Consider the following 23,038-nt stretch of genomic DNA (forward strand, 5'->3'; position numbering starts at 1 on the left):
GCAATGAATAACACTCGATACATCACATATTATTCCCAACAATTAAACAAAATTTGAATTATAAAAAGTACTCCGAACTTAAAACTATTGAACCTCAAACTAATTATTGGAGGAATTGTGCAATTAATTTGGGCCCTACAAGTAAGATAACAAACTATAACTAGATTAGAATAAAGCTAAATACAAATAAATTTAAAGTCAAATATACTGCAACATATCTTCAAAGGTTCAAAATGAATTAGATCGAAATGTCAAGCTTAAATAGGGTTGTCATTAAGGATCTCGTTAGATGTGATCCTTCGTTGGAGTTGGTCGTCTAAGGTGAATGTTAGTGTTAGTTGACAGAGATGAGGTTCACTAGAGTTGATCATCGAAGATGATCTTTGTTGAAGTTGTCATCGAAGATGGTTGCTGGAGTACGGAGTTAGCTATTGGAGTTGGTTGTTGCAGCACAGGGTTGGTTGTCGGAGTTGGCTAAGCGAAGGTGGTCATCGGAATTGCTTATGCAAAGATGGTCGTGGAGTTATTGTCGAAGGTGATTGCTGGAGCCTGAAGTTGGCTGGTGAAGGTGGTCATTGGAGCATGTCGGAGTGTGGTACTCTAGCTATATTTAAAGTTGGTGGAGAAAACATTGAGTTGATAATTTTTACCAACTCAATTCAACTTCCACTCATGTTGGTGTGTCAAACCTCTCCTAAATATTTTATTTTGTAATGTTTTTCAAAAATATCATATCAACGTTTATTCAATTTTTTTTTTGTCAACATCAATATGTTTAATCTTGATTTGGAATAGTTGGACTAGAAAACTAAAAATCAACATTTTCCAGAAATATCTTATCTTCATGGCTATCGCGATGAATAGAAGTGTGAGATAATTGTGAAGCCCGAGAAAGGGTTTTTCTTCGAAAACGATTGGCCGCCAATGGCAGCAGCATGGCGTATGAACATGGGTGACGTTAACTCGGACGTTGAACCAATGGGAAAGTGTTGATTGGTCCTTTTTCCCAAATCTCAACTCTCAATTATTTATACGGAACTCATCAGTTATCTCTTCCGATTTCCCCAATCCACCTCTCTCTTCCTCCTCCATCTTCATCGCCTCTGTTTCTGCTTCTGATTCTGATCTTGCCTTCCAAAATAGCAAGGAAATGGCATCATCTCACTTGTATTCTTCCCTTTCCTTGCTATTTTTGGCCGCCGTCTGCACCTTCCATCATCAGGTGAAGTTCCTGATTCTTTTCTGCCTTTTTCACAGTTTTTCATTCTATTTTTTGGCTTCTTCTGGTATTCTCTTGTGTTGTTGCAGCTCTTCAACTTTCCTGTATCTTTGGAGGTGATCGTAGTCGAGTGTACCCATAGTCTAGTTTCAATCGCTAAAAAAATTGATAGAATATAGCATTTGATTTAGGTAAAAGTTATATGTTGTGGGGTTTACATAATTGATAATGATTTTATAATGGTTAACTCATTACTTTACTTGTCTTCAGTTTATTATTGTTGGTTTTTTTTATATCGGTGGAATTCCACCTTTCAACAACTCTCAACTAAAAAGGGGTCCTGCGAATCCATGGGAATAATCCATGGCAAATAGGGGAGTTGGTTAGTTCCTTTCTGCGAAACTAAATCTATCATAGTCAGACATTTATTCAATTACTAAGGATATGAAAACCCTTGGCTCTGCTAACACGGCTCATTGAATTATCCGAAAACGTTCACCACTTGGCAACTTCAACAATGAGTGTAAATTCTTCTGCTGCTTTTGTTATTTATTCGATTTGATCATTGTACAATATTTGCTGTAACTTTTTGATTTTTAGCCATTTCAGAACATTTCACGAGAAGATATTTTATAAGTATTCGTTTGTTTTAAGAATCTATCCGATCCTTTTCAATTGTTATTCAATATATTGCACACTCTATTGACAGCAGGTCTATGCGGAGGAACAAGTTCTAGAGTTCAAATTCAACGCTGATATTCTTCAGGTCCTACTTTCTGTTTTAGCAAGTTTGTGGTTTTTAATGGTCCAAAGATAGTGACACTCGTCCCTTTATCTCCTTAACCCAATTCATTGACAATGACTTTTGAACAGTTTGAAGAAAAGATTATAACCATTTAAATAACAATTTTTCATCTGGGTCCCTTTGGATTTTCAGTTTTTTAAAATGAATCTATATGTCTACTCGTGTTATCAAATTTTACTTGTTAATGACTTTTGTATTATACTAACTCATTTAGATGTGAATATTAATAATTTTAAACTTCATTCTGATGTTTAATACTAATATAATAAAAATAACAGTTATCCTTTTAATTAAATATGGTGTGCCCGTCTATTGTTGTGAACTGGATCTGTTCAATTTGTTTTGTCTAATTAATTTGTTCAGGTTGAGTTATCAAGAGCCTGTTTAACTAACCCGAAGCATTTCTAACCTGAAATATGTCCCATCTGAATACTTTAATATCTCTCCTCTATTTTTATAAATTGTTATTATTGTAATTTGAAACACCTCTAGTAGTTTTTATGATGTCTTGTCTTGCAGGAGTCTATTGTTCGGCATGTAAACGAACATCCACAGGCTGGCTGGAAAGCTACCATGAACCCACGTTTTTCAAACTATTCCGTAAGTTTCAACTTGATTAACTTCATTCTATTATTGATGGTTGGAATTTGGATTGTTTTCTCTGAACGTCCCAAGTGTTTTCTTCTTTAAGTTTTGTAAGAACTCTTTTTATGTTTGTTGATGTTTTGACACTATTGTTTATTGTGCAGGTTAGCCAATTCAAGTACCTGCTTGGTGTCAAACAAACTCCTGAAAAGGATTTGAAAAGTACCCCTGTTTTATCCCATCCCAAGTCTTTGAAGTTGCCAAAAAGCTTTGATGCAAGAGAAGCTTGGCCTCAGTGTATCAGCATTGGAACCATTCTAGGTTAATTACTTCATATCACGTTACTGTTATAGAATTTAGATTATTTTCAAATAAAAACATGCTGATCATGCTTCCCTCTGTGAACGTCAAAATTCTGAATGAATGTCCTCATAAAGATCAGGTAATTATTTTCCATTAATTTAAAAAAACTTCCTCTTCTGTATTATGATTTATGAAAATTCTCATCCCGTCTTTATGTTTTAGGGGCACTGTGGTTCTTGCTGGGCATTTGGTGCTGTTGAGTCACTTTCAGATCGCTTTTGCATTCATTTTGACATGGTTTGTTAACTACACTGTTACTCTTGTTCACTATAGTATTAATGTATAAGTAGCCCATTTGTTTTCCCTATTTATTGGTAATCAAATATAATATTTGTTTCAGAACATTTCTTTGTCTGTTAATGATCTTTTGGCATGCTGTGGCTTCATGTGTGGTGACGGCTGTGATGGGGGTTACCCAATTTCTGCATGGCGATACTTTGTTCGCCATGGAGTTGTTACTGAACAGGTAACATGTAGCTAATTGGAGAATGACACTCCATGCGTAATTTAAGGCTGTCGTTTGGAATTTTCTTGTTCTTGTCTTAACACATGGCTATTGAATTATGTGCTTTTGATGTTGATAAACGCTATAAAATAACTATCTGAAACCTTGCAGTGTGATCCGTATTTTGACACTACTGGTTGTTCCCACCCTGGTTGTGAACCTGCATATCCTACACCTAGATGTGTCAGGCATTGTGTAGATAAAAACCAGATTTGGAGAAAAACAAAGCACTATGGTGTTAATGCTTATAGGATTAAAGCAGATCCCTCTGATATCATGGCGGAAGTTTATAAGAATGGGCCAGTCGAGGTTTCCTTTACGGTGTATGAGGTAAGTGAAACATCTTACCTTGCACTCGGTTTAATGTGTTCAAACTTTTGGATAAAATTTCTGTAGTGTATATCTTTTTCGCATCTATACTTAGCAAGTATACATGCTTTAAAGCTAAAGTTTACATATTAATAACTAGAGGATATAGAAGTCTGATTACAGTAACAATTTTAAACCAACATTAGAAGGCCATAATTTAGTTTAACCCTTGTTTGGGGCAAGAGTTTAAGAAGCCTCGGCTTCCTTGACCTTTTACCATGGGGTTAAATAGTGTCCCCATGGTTATCATCCTTCCTCTTTTTCCTCCCTTTTTTTTTTTTTTTTTTTTTTTTGTGGTTGTTGTTGTTGTTGTATAAGAGTCCTTTTTCTTTCTTTTCTTTTTTGTTAATTTAATTATTTTAATTACAATAACAATTTTTTTTAAATACTCTTTCTCTCTCTTCTATTTTTTTCCCTTGGAGCTTTTTTCTGAAAAATTATTATCACTATCATCATTATTAGATCAGTTTTTTCTTTCCCCCCAAAAAAAATACAAGGACTAAAATTAGACATTTGAAAGTATAGAGACTAAAATTGAACAAACTTCATAGTATAGGGACTAAATGGTATTTTAACCTTATTATTATTAGATTATCTTTTTGAATACTCTATCTTTCTTTATTTGATTAAAATAATTAAGCTTTGAGCAGTAATGAGATCAGTGTAATCTTCGTGCATGAGTAGGAATGTGATCAGTGTAGTTCGATGTTACCAAATTTATTTTTGAGCTGGGAACACAAGATGTATCCTCAGAATTAGGGATTACTTCCAACCTGTGAAACTACGGTCTGCTGTCTATAGTTTAGAGGTTTTGGAATACACCAAATCATCCACAAAGGTTTCCTTCTCCTAATGTTTAGAGCCATTAAACCTTTTCATCCTGGATTAAGCTTTTATGATAAGTTTTTAGGATCTCATCTCATTGAATTAGTGTAACGCTTCTTGCAGACTATCTATCAGTGCTAGCCTTGGATATTGTACAGAATTCTTGGATCTCTGCCATAAACTATTTTGAATTTTGAGTATTCTTTTCAATGGAATGCTAGCTCATAACACTAGTTTGCCCATAAAATCCATTGTACAAATTTTTGTTGCCTGGAGTTTGTGGAAGGGAGGCAAATTCTTGATGCCATTCTAACAGCTTTAGAGTCTTTTAGAAGAATGGACGGCGATTGGGAAGAAGGGGGCTCTGTTAAAGCTTGACCTTCAAAAGACTTATGATAAAGTGGATTGGGCTTTTCTCGATGCGATCCTTAAGCTTAAAGCGTTTAGAAAAAGATGGAGGAAGTGGATTTGGGGTTGTCTTTCCTCGACCAACTTCTCTATCACTATAAATGGGAGACCGAGAGGGAAGATTATGGCTCAAAGAGGTCTTTGTCAGGGGATCCCCTCTCTCCATTCTTGTTCACTATCATTGGTGATGCTTTCATTAATACCATTCAATATTGTACTGAAAAAAGAATGATCAAAGGCTTTTCCTTTGCCAACCCGTTGGAGGTTACCCATCTTCAGTATGCGGACGATGACACTTTGATTTTTTGCTCTTGATGCGAAGGGAATCTGAGGGCTTGGTGGTCTATAGTTAACCTTTTTTATTGGGGTTGGGCCTCTCCCTAAATGCATCCAAAACTTCTCTTATTGGGATCAATCTTAGCTCTGAAGAGGCTGCTTCTAGTGCTTTTTTGTTGGAGTGCAAAGCTGATAATTTTCCTTTTATTTACTTGGGCTTCCCTTCAGGTGGGCAGCTTGCAGCTAAGGCGGCTTGGGTTGCTCTTGAGGAGAAATTTAAAACGAAAATTGATAAATGGCGGGGTTTGGTCCTTTCTAAAGGGGGTAGGCTAACTCTTGCTCAGTCGGTTCAAAGTTTACCGTGCTACTTCTTTTCTTTATTGAAAGCTCTGAAGTGTTATACGTCTCGCTTGGAGAAGCTTGTCAGAGACTTCGTTAAAGTGGGTGATGGGAGAAACATAAGGTTTTGGGAAGATCGATGTGTGCTCCCCAACCTCTTGCAACCATGTACCATGACATCTATGTTATCTCCTCCAAAAAGAATGTTGTGGTGGTGGATTTTTGGATTGACTCGAGTCAGGCTTGGGATTTGGGGTTGAGGCAAAGATTGTTTGATAGAGAAATTGGCAACTATATTACTCTTGCTCAACTGTTGACCGATTGGGTTGTGAGTAGAACAAAGGATATCTTACTGTGGAAGTTGGAGGCTTCATGCCATTTTTCTTCCAAGTCTACTTTTCTAAAGCTGACTATGGGGGCCTCAAAAACTAATTTCCCTATGGTCAATCTTATTTGGAAATCGAAAATTCCTAAAATAGTGGAGTTCTTCCTATGGTCCCTTGCTTATAGAAGCCTAAATACTCAGGACAAGCTTCAAAGGAAGTTCCCTAATTGGTCTCTCTCCCCTTTCATGTGTTATCTTTGTCATAAGGAGGTTGAGACCGTGAATCATCTATTTTTATATTGTGATTTCGCTTCGAAAGGGTGGAGTAGGATCTTTGATACTTTTGTATTGGATGGTTATCTCCCCAAGAAGATTGATGACTGGATAATGGATGGCTTGAATGGTGGTAGCTTTTGTGGAAAAGGAAAAATCGTCTGAAGATTGCTACTCATGCGCTTTTGTGGCATCTTTGGAATGAAAGGAATAGTAGGATGTTTGAAGATAAGTTCATTTCTTTTGATTCTTTTTGGTCTCTTGTGTAACATACAGCCTCTTGGTGATGTACAAATTACACAAAGTTCTTTTGCAATTATAGCCTTCTCAAGATTATTAACAATTGGAAGGCTCTTCTTGTTTTTTTTTTGGGGGGGAGGTCTTCTCAACCCCTTGCCCTTATGCTGTACTCTCTTTCTTCTTTTAATACAAGTCTCTGTTTCTTATCCCCCCCCAAAAAAAGTGAAACTCCTCAAGTATGTTTCTAAGATCGAACTACTTCAGTTGTCTTTCCTGTTTGTGGATTTTGTGGATGATAACTAAGTTGAAATTGAAAGATGTCCATATAGAATTGTAACGAATGCATTCCAACATTGAATATTAAAATTAAGCTCCCTATCAAGAACAATAAATTTGGGAAAGCCATGTACATTGTCAGAAAATCTGCAAGCTATCTCCATGACACTGTAGTAGTGGAGTGGGACAAAGATAGTAAGTCAGCATATTTAGAAAGACGGTTTACAAGTATTATGGAAGCTTTACCCATTGATAAGGGCAGGGCTTCCTCAAAATTCATGGAAAGACGATATAGAATCTCTATCTTCTTTTGGAAATATATTCTTCCTCTTCTTTGTTTGTTTGCTCTTCCTTTGAGCGTCCTCCACCAGCTCAAAATGGGTTCCAGAAGTACTAGAATGTCCCTATGGAAATTACACCTCACACTCACAAATCACTCATACTGGTAGAATTCACCTTATAACTCCAAAGTTTTGAGGTGTTTCACCGCTACCAAAATAGAGGTTGTCACATGGAATAGAGGACTGGGAGAAGAAAAGCTAATTCACAGAGGAAAAAATAAAAATCAAAGCAATATTATTATTAAATCATCGGTTTTCCTACAAGCTTAAGCTCATGGTAAAGGCAAATTTAATTATATCATCTAACACTCCCTCTCAGTTGTGGGCTTGAAATATGTGAAAGACCCAACAAGTGAAAATCAATATTTAATTGGGAAGAAACAACATTGCAGAGTTTTGAACACAAAATCTCCTACTCTGATACTATCTTAAACTACCGATTGACCCAAAAGCTTAAGCTGATAGGTGAAGGTATATTTAATTATATATTATCTAACAATTATTATTAATTCAACATTGGCAAGTCCATGGTACTCAAATCCAGTACATGGCATTACAACAACAGTTTGCTTTCTTGGAAACTCTAGCAATTAAAGTAGATAGGAGAAAATTGCACATGTGACCTATTTTGGAGGTCCAAAATGAAAAATGCCTCGCCTTTTAAAACATTGCTAATTGACTTTTTGATGACATCATAAATGAGTGTAGTTACAGATCCGCCCTCTTTATTTTTATTTTTATTTTATTCTCTCTTTTTCTTTCTCTTCTTCCCCATGAATCGTAGGTTTGGGTAATTTTGTACAGATCTGCCTTTATTTTATTTGTTTTTCTTTTCTTTTCTCTTCTTCCTTCCTCTTCTTCGTGAAATGTGGGTTTGGGCATTTTTTTCTTCTTCTTTTCGTCTTCTTCCTCTCCTGTTTTCTTCTCTTCTTCTTCCTCTTTTCTCTGGAGGTTTGCGTGAAGATTTTTTTCTTCTTCCCTCCTTCTTTTCCTCTTCTCCGGCAAGCGACCATACCAGATCTGGCGAGCACCAACTTGGCAGTGTGTGCCCAAATGCCAAAGACTAGGAGAAAACGAGACAACAAAGGAGAAGAGAGCGAGACTAAGGAGAGAACGAGACAACGAGAGAAGAGAGTGAGACAACGAGAGAGGAGAGTGATTTTTGAGAGAAAGAAAGGAAGCGAGAGAGAGAGAGGAGAAAGAGAGCGAGAGAGAGAGAGAGAGCCAAGAGCGAGATTGGTCGTCTTCGTGTGCGTGCGAGGATTTCACAATAATTTCACCCGGTGTTGACGTCAGAAAAGCGTAAAAAAAAAAAAACTCTAAAAAAGCAGGGCAGATCTCGTTTTCTCCCAATTTGGGTCATCCGTACAAAAAGCCTAGGAGATAGAACCCAAGGTGACACTATATGTTGCTTCTGACTTGCGGTCATCAGGCTACAGGCCTAATCAATATTTGAAAAAGCTATAGAAGGCTGTAGATAAGGCTAAATATGATGGCCTAAATGGATTGTAGCTTTTAGGCAGCGGATAAAGCTGGGCAAACAATCTGCAAATCTTTGGTCCTTCGATTGTGTTTTTGACATTTCTTGAGGAATTTGTGAAAATAATTATAAAATATTTCATAAGTAATAATCTTATTGGCTACCAATATCCTATACCTCGCTCTTAGTTGTAAAAGTAATGCTTCTTGTACCGATATACAGGATTTTGCTCACTATAAATCTGGGGTTTACAAATATATTACTGGCGATGTAATGGGAGGGCATGCTGTAAAGCTTATTGGATGGGGAACAACGGATGATGGAGAGGATTATTGGGTCTGTTGAGATATCCTCCTCTTTATCTTCTAACTTGTAAGTTTGTAACCGCCAATTTTGTTGAGATATTATGCTAATCACGTTCATTTTCTTGTCACAGCTTTTGGCAAATCAGTGGAATAGAGGCTGGGGCGATGTAAGTTTTCATGACATTTTGTTGTCCTAAGGTTATGTTTGGAAGTGCTTTTAACATGGCTAAAAACAATTTTTCCATGGTCAGAAACACCACCACTCAAACCCAATTATGTTTGGTTCTAAAGCAAAAGTATTTCCGGAAAAAGTTTAAAGAGAAAGCATTTGTTGGGTGCTTTTAGTTCAATTGTTTCACCATGAAGCTTTTGAGAACGTAGAACTAAAGATCAAAGTTATTTGATACTAATCAACACAAGTGTGCACAATTTTTTTTATTGAAGTGCTTTTTTTAATGTACTTTCTGGCTATCTGACTATAATGCATTTAAATTTAATTTTTTAGGATGGCTACTTCAAGATAAGAAGAGGAACGAATGAGTGTGGGATTGAGGAAGATGTTGTTGCTGGTTTGCCTTCAGCTAGAAATATTGCCAGGGAGGCTGCCATATGATCCAGATGCTGCTGTTTCAAAATCAAGCTTTGCTCAACCAAAGATATGTTTATGTGTCTTGCATTTGGGTTAGAACTATTTATGCATATGAAGTTGGTCAATGCTTTGTTGAATGTTTCCAAATATCTGCCTTAAAAAATCAGTATGATGTCTGAAAAGAGATGCTAATCAAATAATGTGTTAATATACTTGGAGAATGATGGCCCTTATATTACTTTCCCCTCCAGTATTGATCTTTTAAAAACAGAATACCACAATTGAACATAGTGGATTGGGAGCATGTCCATTCTTCTTTTTTCTTGTTTGGAATTTTCTTTTACAACTTCTTTAAAGCTGATTTATGATTTCAATTAGGAATGCTATTATATGTGATGTCAAGAATGTTTGATGGTATTAGAGCCCTTCAGGGCAAAGCACTAAAACTCCAAATTCTAAGTTTGAATCAACTTGAAGGAAGACTTTATGTAGCTAGAACTTGAAGACAGTAATTGTAACTGATATTGCAAATGTAAATGAATCAATGCATGAAGTAGTTTGATCTTGAGTCTCATAAATGAAGCTTGACTTGTTGTGGATGAAGTTTGAAATGATTTTGTTGAATGAGAAATTTTGGATCAATCATAAATTGTCATGTCATTCATTAAATTAATGATGAAATTCCAAATAATCAAATTTGGGATCAATTAGGAGTTGACATGTGTCCCAAATTGAAGTTGAAGACAAATTCCGATAATGTCACGTGGTTTCATTATGATCCTTGAATTAGATAAGATTAATTTGACCCAATTTGATATTACTATTTGGGTTAAAGTCCAACTAAGCCCAAAATGGGTTGAATTTGACTTAAATATCAAATCAGGTCTAAAGGTCAGATCCATGGATCAACTAAGCCCAAGTCTAACTAATTGGGTTCAAGGACTAGATCCATAAACCAACCAAACCCAAACTTCTCACCAAAGAAATCTACATTCCAGAGAGTCCAAAGAGAATTTTCTCAACAATCAGAAGACTCCTAGACTCTTAAAGCTGACTACAATTGAAAATTGAAGTCCTTCGGAGGTATAAGCATTCTTCCAAGACTTCAACTCCAAGAACATCATGTGCTTCACTTCCTCAAATCGAGTGTACACATTCGAATGAGAGAGAATCAAAGGATCAAGTACTAGAGATCAAATTACATCGCATCAAATCAACATCAAAATCAACTCAAGTTCAACTCTAAGAAACAATTTTTCTCTGGAAACCTTGTACGAACAATGATCCTCCAAGAAATCATTAAGCCCAAAGACCGATCATTCAAGAAGATGAATAAGCTTAAAGGCCGATCATCCAAGAAGATCAACAAGCCTAAAGGGTCGATCATCCAAGAAGATCAACCACCTTAAAGATTATAGTTTATTTTGAAAATATAAAAAAAAGATTATATATTAGAGATTGTATTTGCTATATAGAAATCAATACAAATACAATGTTCAAATTTCATGAATTAAGTTTCTTCGAAAACCTCATGCAAACAAATTGGCATGCTCAGTGAGATATCTCTACCCCTCTTCTCTCTCATCATCCAAGTCAACAAATCGACAAATGGCACCAAAGAAAGCTGCATCCAAAGTTACCGTCACAAGCGACACTTACATAGACTCTGTCACCACGGAGAAAATCTGGGAACAACTGGTAAAATCTCCCAAAGGCGGGATTGTCATCAAAGAAAATCTTTTGTTTGACAACTATGCTTTTGCTTCTGATCCATCAGAGAAAGAATCATACTTTGACGTAGTGTCTGTCATGATGACTGACGTAATGGCTGAGTCGACCATGATAGAAATGGAAAGAAAAATAGATCTTCTAATGAAAGTTATTGAGGAGTGAGATCAAGAAATCGCTGCCTTAATAGATCAAATGCAGGCTTGAGAAATTGCAGATTACAAGTCGAACTTCTACTGTCAAAGCCAATGATAAAGGAAAGACTGTTTTGTAGGAAAGCCGGTCGCCATAATCCACTTCCGTTGCCTTCTTGTCAGTTCAACAGTTGTAGGATATGATCACAAACTCCATATGAGCTCAACATGGAGGACCGTCGTAAACTTCTTTTATGTACTCCAAGCCGTACACCAAAAGAATTGATAACTTGAGAATGTCAATTGGGTACCAACCTCCAAAGTTCCAGCAGTTCGATGGAAAAAACAATCCAAAATAATTTTTTAGAACCTTAAAAGGGAATGCTTTTGACTGGTACACTAATTTGGATCCAAAAGTGATTGAAAATTGGGAACAATTAGAAAGAGAGTTCTTGAACTGCTTCTACAACACAAGGTGCACTGTTAAGCATGATGGAGCTGACAAGCACCAAGCAACAAAAGGGAGAGCCAATCATCCACTACATAAACCGATGGAAAGCTCTGAGTCTGGATTACAAAGATAGACTTATTGAATTATCTGCAGTGGAGATGTGCACCCAAGACATTCACTGGGAACTTCTCTACATTCTACAAGGGATAAAGCCTCATACATTCGAGGAGTTGGCGACACATGCTCATGATATAGAACTAAGCATCGCCAATAGGGGAATTAAAGATTTCCTAGTTTCTAAAGAGAGAAAGGTTAAGGAAAAAATCAAGGGCAATGAAAAGATCGTGTGTCACAAAAGAATTTATGGTCGTTCATGTGACCCCGCTAAAATTTTCCTCCAAAGGAAAAGAAACAAAATTTGAAAGAAAACATGATGGCGGCTAGAAGCATCGCCCAACTTTCAAAGAAAGACAAGAGAAGGTTTATCCATTCCCTGACTCTAATGTTGTAGACATGCTGGAACAACTGCTAGAGAAGTAACTCATTCAACTGTCTGAATGCAAGCGACCGGAGCAATTAAGAAAGGTAAGCAATCCTAACTATTGCAAGTATCATCGGGTCGTTAGTCACTCTGTTGAAAAGTGCTTCATGCTGAAGGAGTTGATTCTAAAGTTAGCTCGTGAAAAGAAGATTGAGCTGAATGGTGACGATGTAGCCCAGACAAATCATACAAAAGTGATAATGGCTTCAAATGTTTCACTCTCGACATCATTTTATGATCAAAGAGAAAGTCTGATCCAGTTTGGAAACTTGAACCTATCGTTGTTCGATTTCAATAAGAGATTTAAACGATAGACTCCCAAAAGAAAGATGAGCCTGTTGAAGATAACGAAAAATGGTGGATCCTTGTGACTCTTCGAAAGAGAGGAAAGTCGAGTTCCACCGTAAAGAAGTCGTGCTTCTATCAAAATTACAGAAAGAGAAAGTAAAGCCAAGAGATAGAAAAAAAGAAACATGGCATGGAAGCCTAAGCCTGGTAAGGAAGAAGACGAAGACCTTCAACTTCAACGACCAGTGACTTTGGCTGAATTCTTCCTAAGGAACTTCCTTGATAATCATCCCGAGGAAGTATCGGAGGTTATTGCATGTCACACTATTACCATAACGGAAGTCAATAACAATCATTTAACTGCTAAAGAAGTTGACGATTCAAGAGAAACTAAGCAAAGAATTTTTGCCTTTGATCGTATCAAGCCTTCAATTACTCGATCTTCAGTCTTCCAAAGATTGAGTATGATCACAATAGAAGAAGAAAACCAATATCCAACGTCTACTTCCATTCAAACTTCAGCCTTCAAAAGGCTAAGTATCTCTATGTCAAAGAAAGATTGACCTTCGACATCTGCTTTTGATCGTCTCAAGATGAAAAGCGATCAACATAAAAGAAAGATGAAAACCTTGAAGGCAAAACCATTTCATGAAGAAAACAACAACGAAAAGATTCACAGTCGTGTCTTTTCACGCATGAAAAGGGAGTTGTCTGTCGATATAAATACAACAGTTTCCTTGATGGTAAAGCTAAAACTCATCATATTGACGACTCCTACAAATGAAGTGGATGATCAAAGCCATGATGAAATAAGAGATTTTGAAGTTTAAATATAGAAGCTCCTTACTGCAAGAGCCTAAACTACATGTTGCTCTTGACTCGCATGAGCTTAAAAGGTGAATGGAAAAAAAAAAAAAAAGAACTACGTTATGACTTGGTCCCTGTCATTGTAAATGGTATGTAGACAACTTAAAGGACTTTAAGCTGAGTCTAGATAAAAAGAAAAAAAAAGCAAAAAAAAATATCTCTCCTGAACTTCATGACTTGATCCCTTTCTTTAAGAGTATGTAAGCAACTTAAAAAAAATTTAAGTTTAATCCAACAAGAAGTGACACAATCACCCTACGTGTGGCGATAAAAAAAAAAATGATGTTATTCATCTCTACTGGGGGGGCAACACAACAAATTGAAGATGCTCATCTTTATTGAAGGCAACACAAAAAATTGAAGATATCTCTACTAGGGTAACACAACAAATTGAAGATGCATGGTATCTGCATGGTACTACATAGGTTGGATATATACAATAAGGTTATGCTAAAAAATTTAATCATTTTTTCATTCATTTAAACAAAGAAGCAGTGTTGGGCGTTGCTTATTTCAAGTTCGAAGCATCATTCATCTATAGTTTGACTCTTCATTTTAAGCAATAGATGTTCTTCAAGATCAAGTTAAGAAGTTTTGTCGATGCTTCTTTAAATTAAGTTCGGAGGCTCCGCCAATGCTTCTTAAAATTCAAGTTTGAAAGATTTATCAATGCTTCATCAAATTTAAAGCTCAGAGGCTTCGTTGATGCTCCTTTATCCTCAAGTTCAGAGGTTTTGTCGATGTTTCTCCATCTTCAAGTTCAGAGGCTTTATTGATGCCCTTCCATCTTCAAGCTTAGAGGATTTGTCAATGCCCCTCCATCTTCAAGTTGAGAGGTTTCGTCAATTTGCCTCAATCTTCAAGTTTAAAGGCTTCGTCGATGCTCCTCCATCTTCAAGTTCAGAGGCTTCATTGATGCTCCTTCATCTTTAAGTTCAGAGGCTTCGTCGGTGCTTCTCCATCTTCAAGTTCAGAGGCTTTGTCGATGCTCCTCCATCTTCAAATTCAAAGGCTTCGTTGATGCTTCCGCATCTTTAAGTTCAGAGGCTCCATCAATGCTTTTCCATCTTCAAGTTCAGAGGCTCCATCGATGCTTTTCCATCTTCAAGTTCAGAGGCTTCGTCGATGCTCCTATATCTTCAAGTTTAGAGGTTTCATCAATGCTCCATCTTCATGCTTAAGTTTGGAGGCTTTGCAATGTCATCTTCATGCTTAAAGTCGCAAAGTCAAGCTTAATGTGGAAGATTCCTCGGTGCTTCATCAAACTCAAATGCGGAGGATTCGTAGATGCTTTGTCAAAACTCAGATGTGAAAGATTCATTGATGCTTCGTCAAACTCAAATGCATAGGATTCGCCTATGCTTCGCTAAACTCAACTGCGGAGGATTCGTCAATGCTTTGTCTAGCTCGAGTGCGAAGGTTCGTTGATGTTTCTCTATCTTCAAGTTCAAAGGCTTCGTCAATGTTCCTCCATCTTCAAGTTTAGAGGTTCCGTTGATGCTCCTCCATTTTCAAGTTTAAAGGTTTCGTCGTTGCTCCTCCATCTTCAAGTTCAAAGGCTCTATCGATACTCCTCCATCTTCAAGTTCAAAGGCTTCGTCAATGCTCTTCCATCTTCAAGTTTAGAGGCTTCACCATTTCCTTTTCGAAGTCAGGTTTGGATGCTTCGCCCTCTCTTCAAAATATTGGTGCAACTTCCTTCCTTCTCCAAATTGTTGGTGTAACTTTGCTTCCTCCCCAAAAAATGTTGGTGAGGCTTTGCTCCTTCTACAAAATGCTGGTGCAACTTCACTCCCTCCTCAAAATGTTGGTGTAGCTTCACTCCCTCTAAAAAAATGTTGGTATGTCCTCGCCTCATATGCAAAATCAAGTTTGGTCTACCTGGCTCCGTCTCATACGCATGAACAACTCTAGTCCGCCTCGCTTTGCCTCATATGCGATCCAGTCCACCTGACTCTGCTCAAAAGCTTTATGGCATATTCTCCCCATCTTCAAAGCTTGATGGCATATCAACCTCATCTTCAAAACTCGATGGCATATTTGTCTTATCTTCAAAGTCGGATAAAAAAGTGATGTAATAGGGTTATTTAGACCTTTCCGGGGTCATCCATACGTTGATCAAATAGGGATTGTTAGACCTTTTTGGGGTCATCTCTATGTTGATCATGAAGTGATGTAATAGGGTTGTTTAGATTTTTTTGGGGTTATTCCTATGTTGATCAAATAGGGCTGTTAGACCTTTCCGAGTGACGATGTAATAGGGTTGTTTAGACCTTTCTGGGGTCATACCTATGTTGACCAAGAAGTGACGATGTGATAGGGTTGTTTAGACCTTTCCGTGGTCATCCCTATGTTGATCACGAAGTGACGATGTAATAGGGTTGTTTAGACCTTTTCGGGGTTATCCCTATGCTGATCAAGAAGACCTTTCCAAGATCATCCCTATGTTGATCAAGAAGTGACGATGTAATAGGGATGTTAGACTTTTCCAGGGTCATCCCTATGTTGATCAAATAGGATTGTTAGACTTTTTCGAGATCATCCCTAAGTTGATCAAGAAGTGATGATGTAATAGGGTTGTTTAGACCTTTCTGGGGTCATCCTTATATTGATCGAGAAATGATGTAATAGGGTTGATTAGACATTTCCGAAGTCATCCGTATATTGATAAAGAAGTGACGATGTAATAAAGTTGTTTAGACATTTATGGGGTTATCCTTATGTTGATCAAGCAGTAACAATATAATAGAATTGTTTAAACCTTTTTGAGGTCATCCCTATGTGTGGTCAGGGTGGCGGTCACATATGGGGCATTGTAGAAAAAAAGAAAAAAAAATTTAAAAAAAAGAGGAGGAAAACAAAAGAAAGAAGAAAAGAAAAAAAAAAAAAGAAAAAAAGGAAGAAGAAGAAAGAAAAAAAAAAAAAAAAAAAAGAAAAAAGAAGAGAAGGAAGAAAAAAAGAGGAGAATAGAGTTGGAGCGGGAGACGAAAATGAGAAAGATGTATGTGGTGAGCTTTATTTATAGAGGTCAAGATGTACTCAAATTCCTAATTTAATTTGGATTTTCTACTAAAATCTTATATCTCTAAAAGATTTTGATAAGATTTGAACAAAAATATCTTATCTTTTAAATTTGAATTTAAAATTGTTGTGGGGTTTGAATAGATTAGCTTTAAATCAAATGATATCAAAATCCATTCACATTAATTTTAAATTTGGACATATTCCAAATTTTATCTCAAATTTATCTCAAATTAAAATTTGACCATATTCTAAATTTTATCTCATATTCAAATCAAATTTAGCTTTTATCCTCAATCCAAAGCAAATTGAGAGTAGAATCTTAAATTTATTTTAAATTAAAATTTAGTCATATTCCAAATTTTATCTGAATTCAAATTGTTCAACTTTGAGATTAAATTATGAATAAAATGTCAAGTTAAAATTTGCTCAAATTCCAAATTTTATCCCAATTCAAATAATTCAAATTTAGCCTTTATAAAGTTTCAAATTTATCTCAAAATAAAATTTGGTCATATTCCAAGTTTTATCACAAATTGAAATCAAGTTTACTTTTATCCTATTTCCAAATCAAATTAGGGTAAAATCTTAAATTAAAATTTGGTCATATTCCAATTTTTATTAAAAAATCAAATTGTTCAATTATGAGATTAAATTGAAATTGAACCTTTAACCTCGAGCTAGATAATATAATCTTTATGGCATTTGAATTGTGCTTATTTTGACTCAATTTATACTCTTGTAAGCAAACCCCTTAAATAAGGGGTGGACGCCCATTCATTTTATATCTTACATTAAAATAGGGGAAGGGATCTTTCATTTATTCACTTTTAAGATTATTCTCCTTTTATTGAATGGTTCAGATAGTACATAGGAGTGAGTAACATGCTCTTATGCATCTTGATTTCGGGTAACAATATTTGGCACTTTTGGTTGGTCTATAACTTGTCAAATGATATAACTAGTATTCTCACATTATTCTTTTTTGGTCTTTCCTTCTATGACACACAAAATACTCTACGGTTGGCAATCAACATAAACTTCTTGTGATCTCTTTGACGTGAAAGAGATGCGAGAATTTTTCCAGGATGATATCTCTACATTGATCACTTTTTTAATCTAATTTTGTACATGAAATCTTAAACTAAATTAAATTTTTTAAATCAAGATTTTACCTTATTTAAAACATGAATATAATAAACCATTCTATTTCACACTTACCGAGTATAACTCAATTAGCATGTAATATGTATTTATAATTAAGAGATTTTTGGTCTGTATACTAACTTCAAATATAAAAAAAGTCAACTTTACTTTAAATCTTTAGGATAATAGTTAAAAAGTAAAATAGTCAGTTCTATTCAAATCATTTTAACCAATTTTACCTATTCAAATCAATTTTACAAATCCATAGTGAAAAGTCTATCTGAATTCACTTAATCCAATAATAACATTTATTAGAAACAAATAAGAACAAACTTATTTCACATTCAAACAACCTTTATGTCACCAAAATAGTTCATAATAGTTTAGTCAAAATAAAGGATAAGAAAAGTTGTCTCAATTCAATTATTTGATAAAGTTGGTCCTCTCCATTTATAGCCAAATGTGTACTCATTGAGCTGGCTTATTGAAACACACTACTTTTACAATTCTACAAGAAATTTACACGTGTGTGGACTCAACAATGGGCTAGGCCAATAATTAGGCCAACAATAAGATTGTTCCTCAATATCCTCCCTTCAAACTTGTGGATGTAAGAACATGAACCACTTGATCTTTAGGTGTACCAACCTAGTCTCATCCTAGTTCTTCATAATTTTCATTTAATTTTGGAAAACGTAGCGTGAGACTTATGATTGTTTTGATTAAACTTCTAAATTGTCATAAGTGAATCGATTTAAATACCTTTGTTAAGATTACTTTTGAAAATCGTCAATGCATCATTTATTAATGTATTAGAAATGTAAGATGAACAAAAAGTAGACATTAGAATTGATGCAGGACAACTTTTAAAGAAAGCTCGATTGAGAGTTTAAATTGACTCAATTATGAAAACTTGTTATTTCATTAATAAAATTATTTTTACGATGTTTATCGAGATAAAATGTAAAAAAAGATATAAATTGATATTCTAATGAACATTCAAGACTTAAGTTGATACACTATTTAAACCAATACAATTATCATTTTTAGAGTTTTAATTGATATAACCCTCAATTTTTTCTTCTTTTTTTTACTTATTTTAGTCTCGATATTTTGAAATTTTTGTTCTTGATTTTCATGATTTGAAAAATGACTATTTTGGTTCCAACCACTATTCAATAAAATTCCTAAAATATAGCTATAATTTTGTAATAAAAAGTTTTTTTTTGGCCAAATTTTCAAACAAGGACGACGACTACTTTGAATACAGAGACTAAAACGAACATTTTGATATTGTAAAACTAAAACTATCATTCTATTTTCTTTTTTAAAATATTGTTTGAGACTTATATTTTGTTTTGATTAGGACCATTTATTAAGAATATCTTTGAACATTATCGATGCATCAATTATAGCCTTCTTAAATGAAAGTCTAAATTAGTTTACGTAAATTTAAGAGATAAAAATCAAAAGTCTCCATTATTGAGGCATGATGAACCAATGACTATTGACACATCCATCAATAGTCAAAAGTAAATAGACATTTTTTGGATAAAAAAAATGGATATTTTTGGATAAAAAGTAAGTGGATATTTTTGGATAAAAAGTAAACGGATATTTTCACTCGTTATTTATCCAAGGTGAAATCGGACAATAATATCCATATCTGATTTATTACAAAAAAAGAAAAAAGAAAAAAAAAAAATCATATCTGGTGTCTGGGGTGATAGCGCCACGTGTCTGCACTTTCACTTTTGATATCCACAGAATCCGAAAGCAATGCGACGTTGCGTGCGCTCCTTATCCATTTCCCACTCTCAAAATTCCAAAATCCTCGTTGTTTTTTCTTCAACCGCTCGATCTTCTCTCTTCCCCTTTTCTTCTTCTCCTTCGATTTCATGACAACGCCTCCATTTCCATCCCGATCTTCTCGTTCTCCAAGATCCTCCTATTCGCCTACTTCGTTTTCCCCCAATTTCCCACCAACCCCACTTCCTAATCCTTCCTACTTTCTTCCATCTCTGCGATTTCAACAATTTTTTCCTTGATTTTAATGGCAGACGCTCTCAGCAAGATTGCTTTTGCCCCTTTTCCGCCTTCTTCTTCTTCTATTTGTCATCTTCATCAGCTTCCTCCACCTTCTTCCGGCCTTAAATCCGTCTATTCTTCTTCGCATCCCTTTAATTGGCAACCCCTTTCTGTGAAATTACCACCCACCTCGCGGCCGTTTTCGAGTAGTCACTCCTATTGCAGAAGAATAGAGTTTACAGAAGCTTGGGGTTTCTCCAGAAATTCTGTTTCTCCTTCACGATCTTCCACGATTTCCCATGTTCGTACTGCTATCTCGCACTTGAATTTTCACCTGATATTAGGGTTTTTGGGATTTGCTTTGTAACTTTTGTTTGTATCATTAACTTCTCTGTTTTCATTTTATTTTGATTCTAATTGGGAAACTCTGCTGTCTCTTCATGGTTTTGATCTTGGTCTTTATGAACATAACTAGTTGCCCTATACCTTTATATTTCTATATTTTAATCCTTTTCCTTGTCTGGAATATGTACCTGATAAATTCCAATATTGATGTTCCATTCATGGAAGAATCCCACGTTTCTAATTCGGTTAGCACTTGATTATGTATACAAACTATTATGTATTTTGTTTATTAACCCTTTTGTGTTGCTATTCAATAGAGTGGCTTTCGGATTCCAAAACCTCAGAAATGGTGGGAAAAAGGGTTGCAACCTAATATGAAGGAGGTGACCGGTGCACATGATCTTGTGGATTCTCTTTTAAATGCTGGGGATAAGCTTGTTATTGTGGATTTCTTCTCCCCTGGTTGTGGTGGCTGCAAAGCTCTTCATCCGAAGGTGTTCCTCATTCTTTAGTGTCTAGAAAAATCTATCTTTCAAGTTTTCTTATTCCTGAAGTTTGTATATCTTTTGCAGATATGCCAATCTGCTGAGATGTATCCTGATATACAATTTTTGCAAGTGAACTATGAAGAGCACAAATCCATGTGTTATAGTCTTGGTGTTCATGTGCTTCCCTTCTTTCGCTTTTACAGAGGCGCTCAGGGTCGCCTTTGCAGCTTTAGCTGCACTAATGCAACGGTAAGAAATCTTTAAATAGATTGGGAGTGTTCTGCTTTTGTAATGTTATTTGATCGTAATATTTGGTTGTGGTTGTCTGTTCTTCGTAGGAAGCATGCTTTTCCTAAATGCTCTAGTTTTTTCCTCACTTCGGTTCGGTCTATTTAATTAGCAGTTGCTTTTGGTACCAAACTGCATTACAATAGAGTATGTACCATGCAGTATTGTTGTCCTTTTAATCGATGTTGCCTGTTATTTATCGGTTTTAATTTGTTATTTAACAACATTTGACATGATTTATTTGACATGGAGCTGCTTTGTGGTTTCCTCTGAGCCTCATGAGTAATTTTTTTTTTTGTTCTTCTCTGCTAATGCACTTGTTTCGCCATCAGTTTATTGATGATAATTAGTCTGATCTCACAGATTAAGAAATTCAAGGATGCGTTGGCCAAGCACAACACCGATCGATGCAGTCTTGGCCCCACGCAAGGGTTGGAGGAGAAAGACCTTGTGGCACTTGCCGCTAACAAAGAATTGTCTTTCAACTACATGCCCAAACCAGCAGAAGAGGTCCCCATCCCTATCCCTGCCACTGTGGAAGGGGTAAGAATATCGGAATCAAAACGATCACGTTCGGACTTGGAGCAACTGCCTCTTCCTCTTCCTTCAACTATCCTAAAGTCTGCCCAAGGCCCCAAGGAGAATGCCTATGTGGGATGAAGCTACGCCCATATCCTATCCTTAATACGAGTGCTTTTGGTTGTAAAGTTTCAGGGGTCCTATATTAACGAGACCCCAGTGAAGTTGTAGGGTTTGTTTCTTCTTTCTTTTTTATTTTTTTCTTTCGGTGGCTTGGATCCCAGCCTGCTGATTCTTTAGAACATCAGCAGCCAGCTGTGTGATTGATTATATATATAGTTGCTCCTAGTTGTACACGGTTGTATAAAGCTTCTCTGCAAGATTGTGAGTTCAAAGATTTCTGTAACATTGTAACTAGTAAATTGGTGCAAGTCCAATGAAGATATAATCATTTCTAGGGAATTTAGTTCCATAGAAGCTACGTTATTATTGCAATTGCTGATTTATATATGTTTGCTCTAGAATTAACTGGACATTGTTATCGGTTATTCTGATTTCTTATGCAGAGAGGTCTAAAGAGTCTCCTTTTGGCCATTGGAGAGTTTGTAGATCTACGATCTTATTTGATCATGATCTGTTCTACAGGTAACCTGTGTCTCTGAGTTCTAAGAATCCGTGAGTAACATTTTAATGGATCATAGGGAACCATTCTGTAGATTAAAACTAAGTTTGAACGTCTCCTAAATTTTGAAAATGATTGTGGTGTGGCCTAGTGATAAATTTTTTTTTTGGAATTATGATGAGAGGTGGTAAAGTTTCATCTAGCATGTGAGCCATTGTGAGATAAAAATTTGCCTAGATATTGCGAGATGAGATCCTACAGAAACAATGTAGAAGACATTCAAATCCGGATCAATCCAACCAATATTATGTTCAAAATAGATAAAAAGAAAGGAAGAAGTTGCAAAGCAGAGGGGGAGGAAAGAAAACCCAGAAGAGATAACAAAACATGTAAAATCTTACCCATAGGCAATTAAGAAGACGGGTGGTGATTGGAATGGCTCCCTCAGTCTTGTCACCTCTATTTGCTTTTTGTCTCGAAATTTTTTTCTATGGATTTCATAGATCAGAGTGAGGGATTTTCTATAGAAAATTTGTGTGGATCGAGTTTGTTTAGAAAATTATCCTCAATTTAGTTCTTTTAATCTCAATTAAATATATTTTTTTAAAAAAAAGAAACAATTCAATTAAAAGCTAACTCTCCACAAAAAAATTCAACTCTCCACAAAAAAAAATCTCATTTAGAATCTTCATTTCCTAGGAAGAATCCTAATAATTGAAAGAAAATAATATTTCATATCATAATATTTAATTATCCATACACAATCAAAATTTTCAACCGTCTGTTTCTAATAGCGATTAAACAATTAAAAAAATTAAATTCAAATATGCAACTCATAATGACAATTGGTCCATGTATTATGAGGCAAATAACAGCTTGCCACATGGGACAACCTCATTAAAACACGGTTTAAAATAGGACTACTACGTGGCAAGGTGAACAATAGGGTGTCTTTGACCTGGCCCAAAACCTTTGATGGCCTCTTGGGAAAGTACCAACCATTCGTCGATAACAGATCTTGAGTTGATGGACATGGTAGGTAGATTCTG

The 23,038-nt window shown here is 35.7% G+C and overlaps 2 protein-coding genes across 2 annotated transcripts; both read left to right on the forward strand.

The window, feature by feature from the left end:
* Window positions 1–839: 839 nt before the first annotated feature.
* Window positions 840–9,827, forward strand: LOC120090035 (cathepsin B-like protease 2). Its single transcript, XM_039047520.2, has 11 exons — window positions 840–1,222; window positions 1,929–1,985; window positions 2,544–2,624; window positions 2,774–2,930; window positions 3,047–3,051; window positions 3,135–3,209; window positions 3,313–3,438; window positions 3,589–3,807; window positions 8,852–8,965; window positions 9,066–9,101; window positions 9,440–9,827. Exons 1-11 carry the CDS (start codon window positions 1,151–1,153, stop codon window positions 9,545–9,547), a joined length of 1,050 nt encoding a protein of 349 aa, XP_038903448.1. The 5' UTR covers window positions 840–1,150; the 3' UTR covers window positions 9,548–9,827.
* Window positions 9,828–19,357: 9,530 nt separating this feature from the next.
* LOC120091926 (thioredoxin-like 1-1, chloroplastic) lies at window positions 19,358–21,829 on the forward strand. The gene is made up of 4 exons (XM_039050096.2): window positions 19,358–20,028; window positions 20,390–20,566; window positions 20,645–20,809; window positions 21,212–21,829. Exons 1-4 carry the CDS (start codon window positions 19,753–19,755, stop codon window positions 21,506–21,508), a joined length of 915 nt encoding a protein of 304 aa, XP_038906024.1. The 5' UTR covers window positions 19,358–19,752; the 3' UTR covers window positions 21,509–21,829.
* The last annotated feature ends 1,209 nt before the right edge of the window (window positions 21,830–23,038 follow it).

The sequence above is a fragment of the Benincasa hispida genome, chromosome 11 (genome assembly GCF_027475165.1).
Source record: "Benincasa hispida cultivar pf3 chromosome 11, pf3_genome.v1.1, whole genome shotgun sequence".
NCBI classification, from domain to species: domain Eukaryota; kingdom Viridiplantae; phylum Streptophyta; class Magnoliopsida; order Cucurbitales; family Cucurbitaceae; genus Benincasa; species Benincasa hispida.

Excerpts from the sequence above, each read along its gene's own strand:
- LOC120091926 (XM_039050096.2), top strand. The coding sequence starts at position 19,753 with ATGGCAGACGCTCTCAGCAAGATTGCTTTTGCCCCTTTTCCGCCTTCT. Across the intron at positions 20,029-20,389 it reads GATCTTCCACGATTTCCCAT|AGTGGCTTTCGGATTCCAAA; the intron begins GTTCGTACTGCT and ends GCTATTCAATAG. Across the intron at positions 20,567-20,644 it reads GCAAAGCTCTTCATCCGAAG|ATATGCCAATCTGCTGAGAT; the intron begins GTGTTCCTCATT and ends TATCTTTTGCAG.
- LOC120090035 (XM_039047520.2), top strand. The coding sequence starts at position 1,151 with ATGGCATCATCTCACTTGTATTCTTCCCTTTCCTTGCTATTTTTGGCC. Across the intron at positions 2,625-2,773 it reads CACGTTTTTCAAACTATTCC|GTTAGCCAATTCAAGTACCT; the intron begins GTAAGTTTCAAC and ends TTTATTGTGCAG. Across the intron at positions 9,102-9,439 it reads GGAATAGAGGCTGGGGCGAT|GATGGCTACTTCAAGATAAG; the intron begins GTAAGTTTTCAT and ends TTAATTTTTTAG.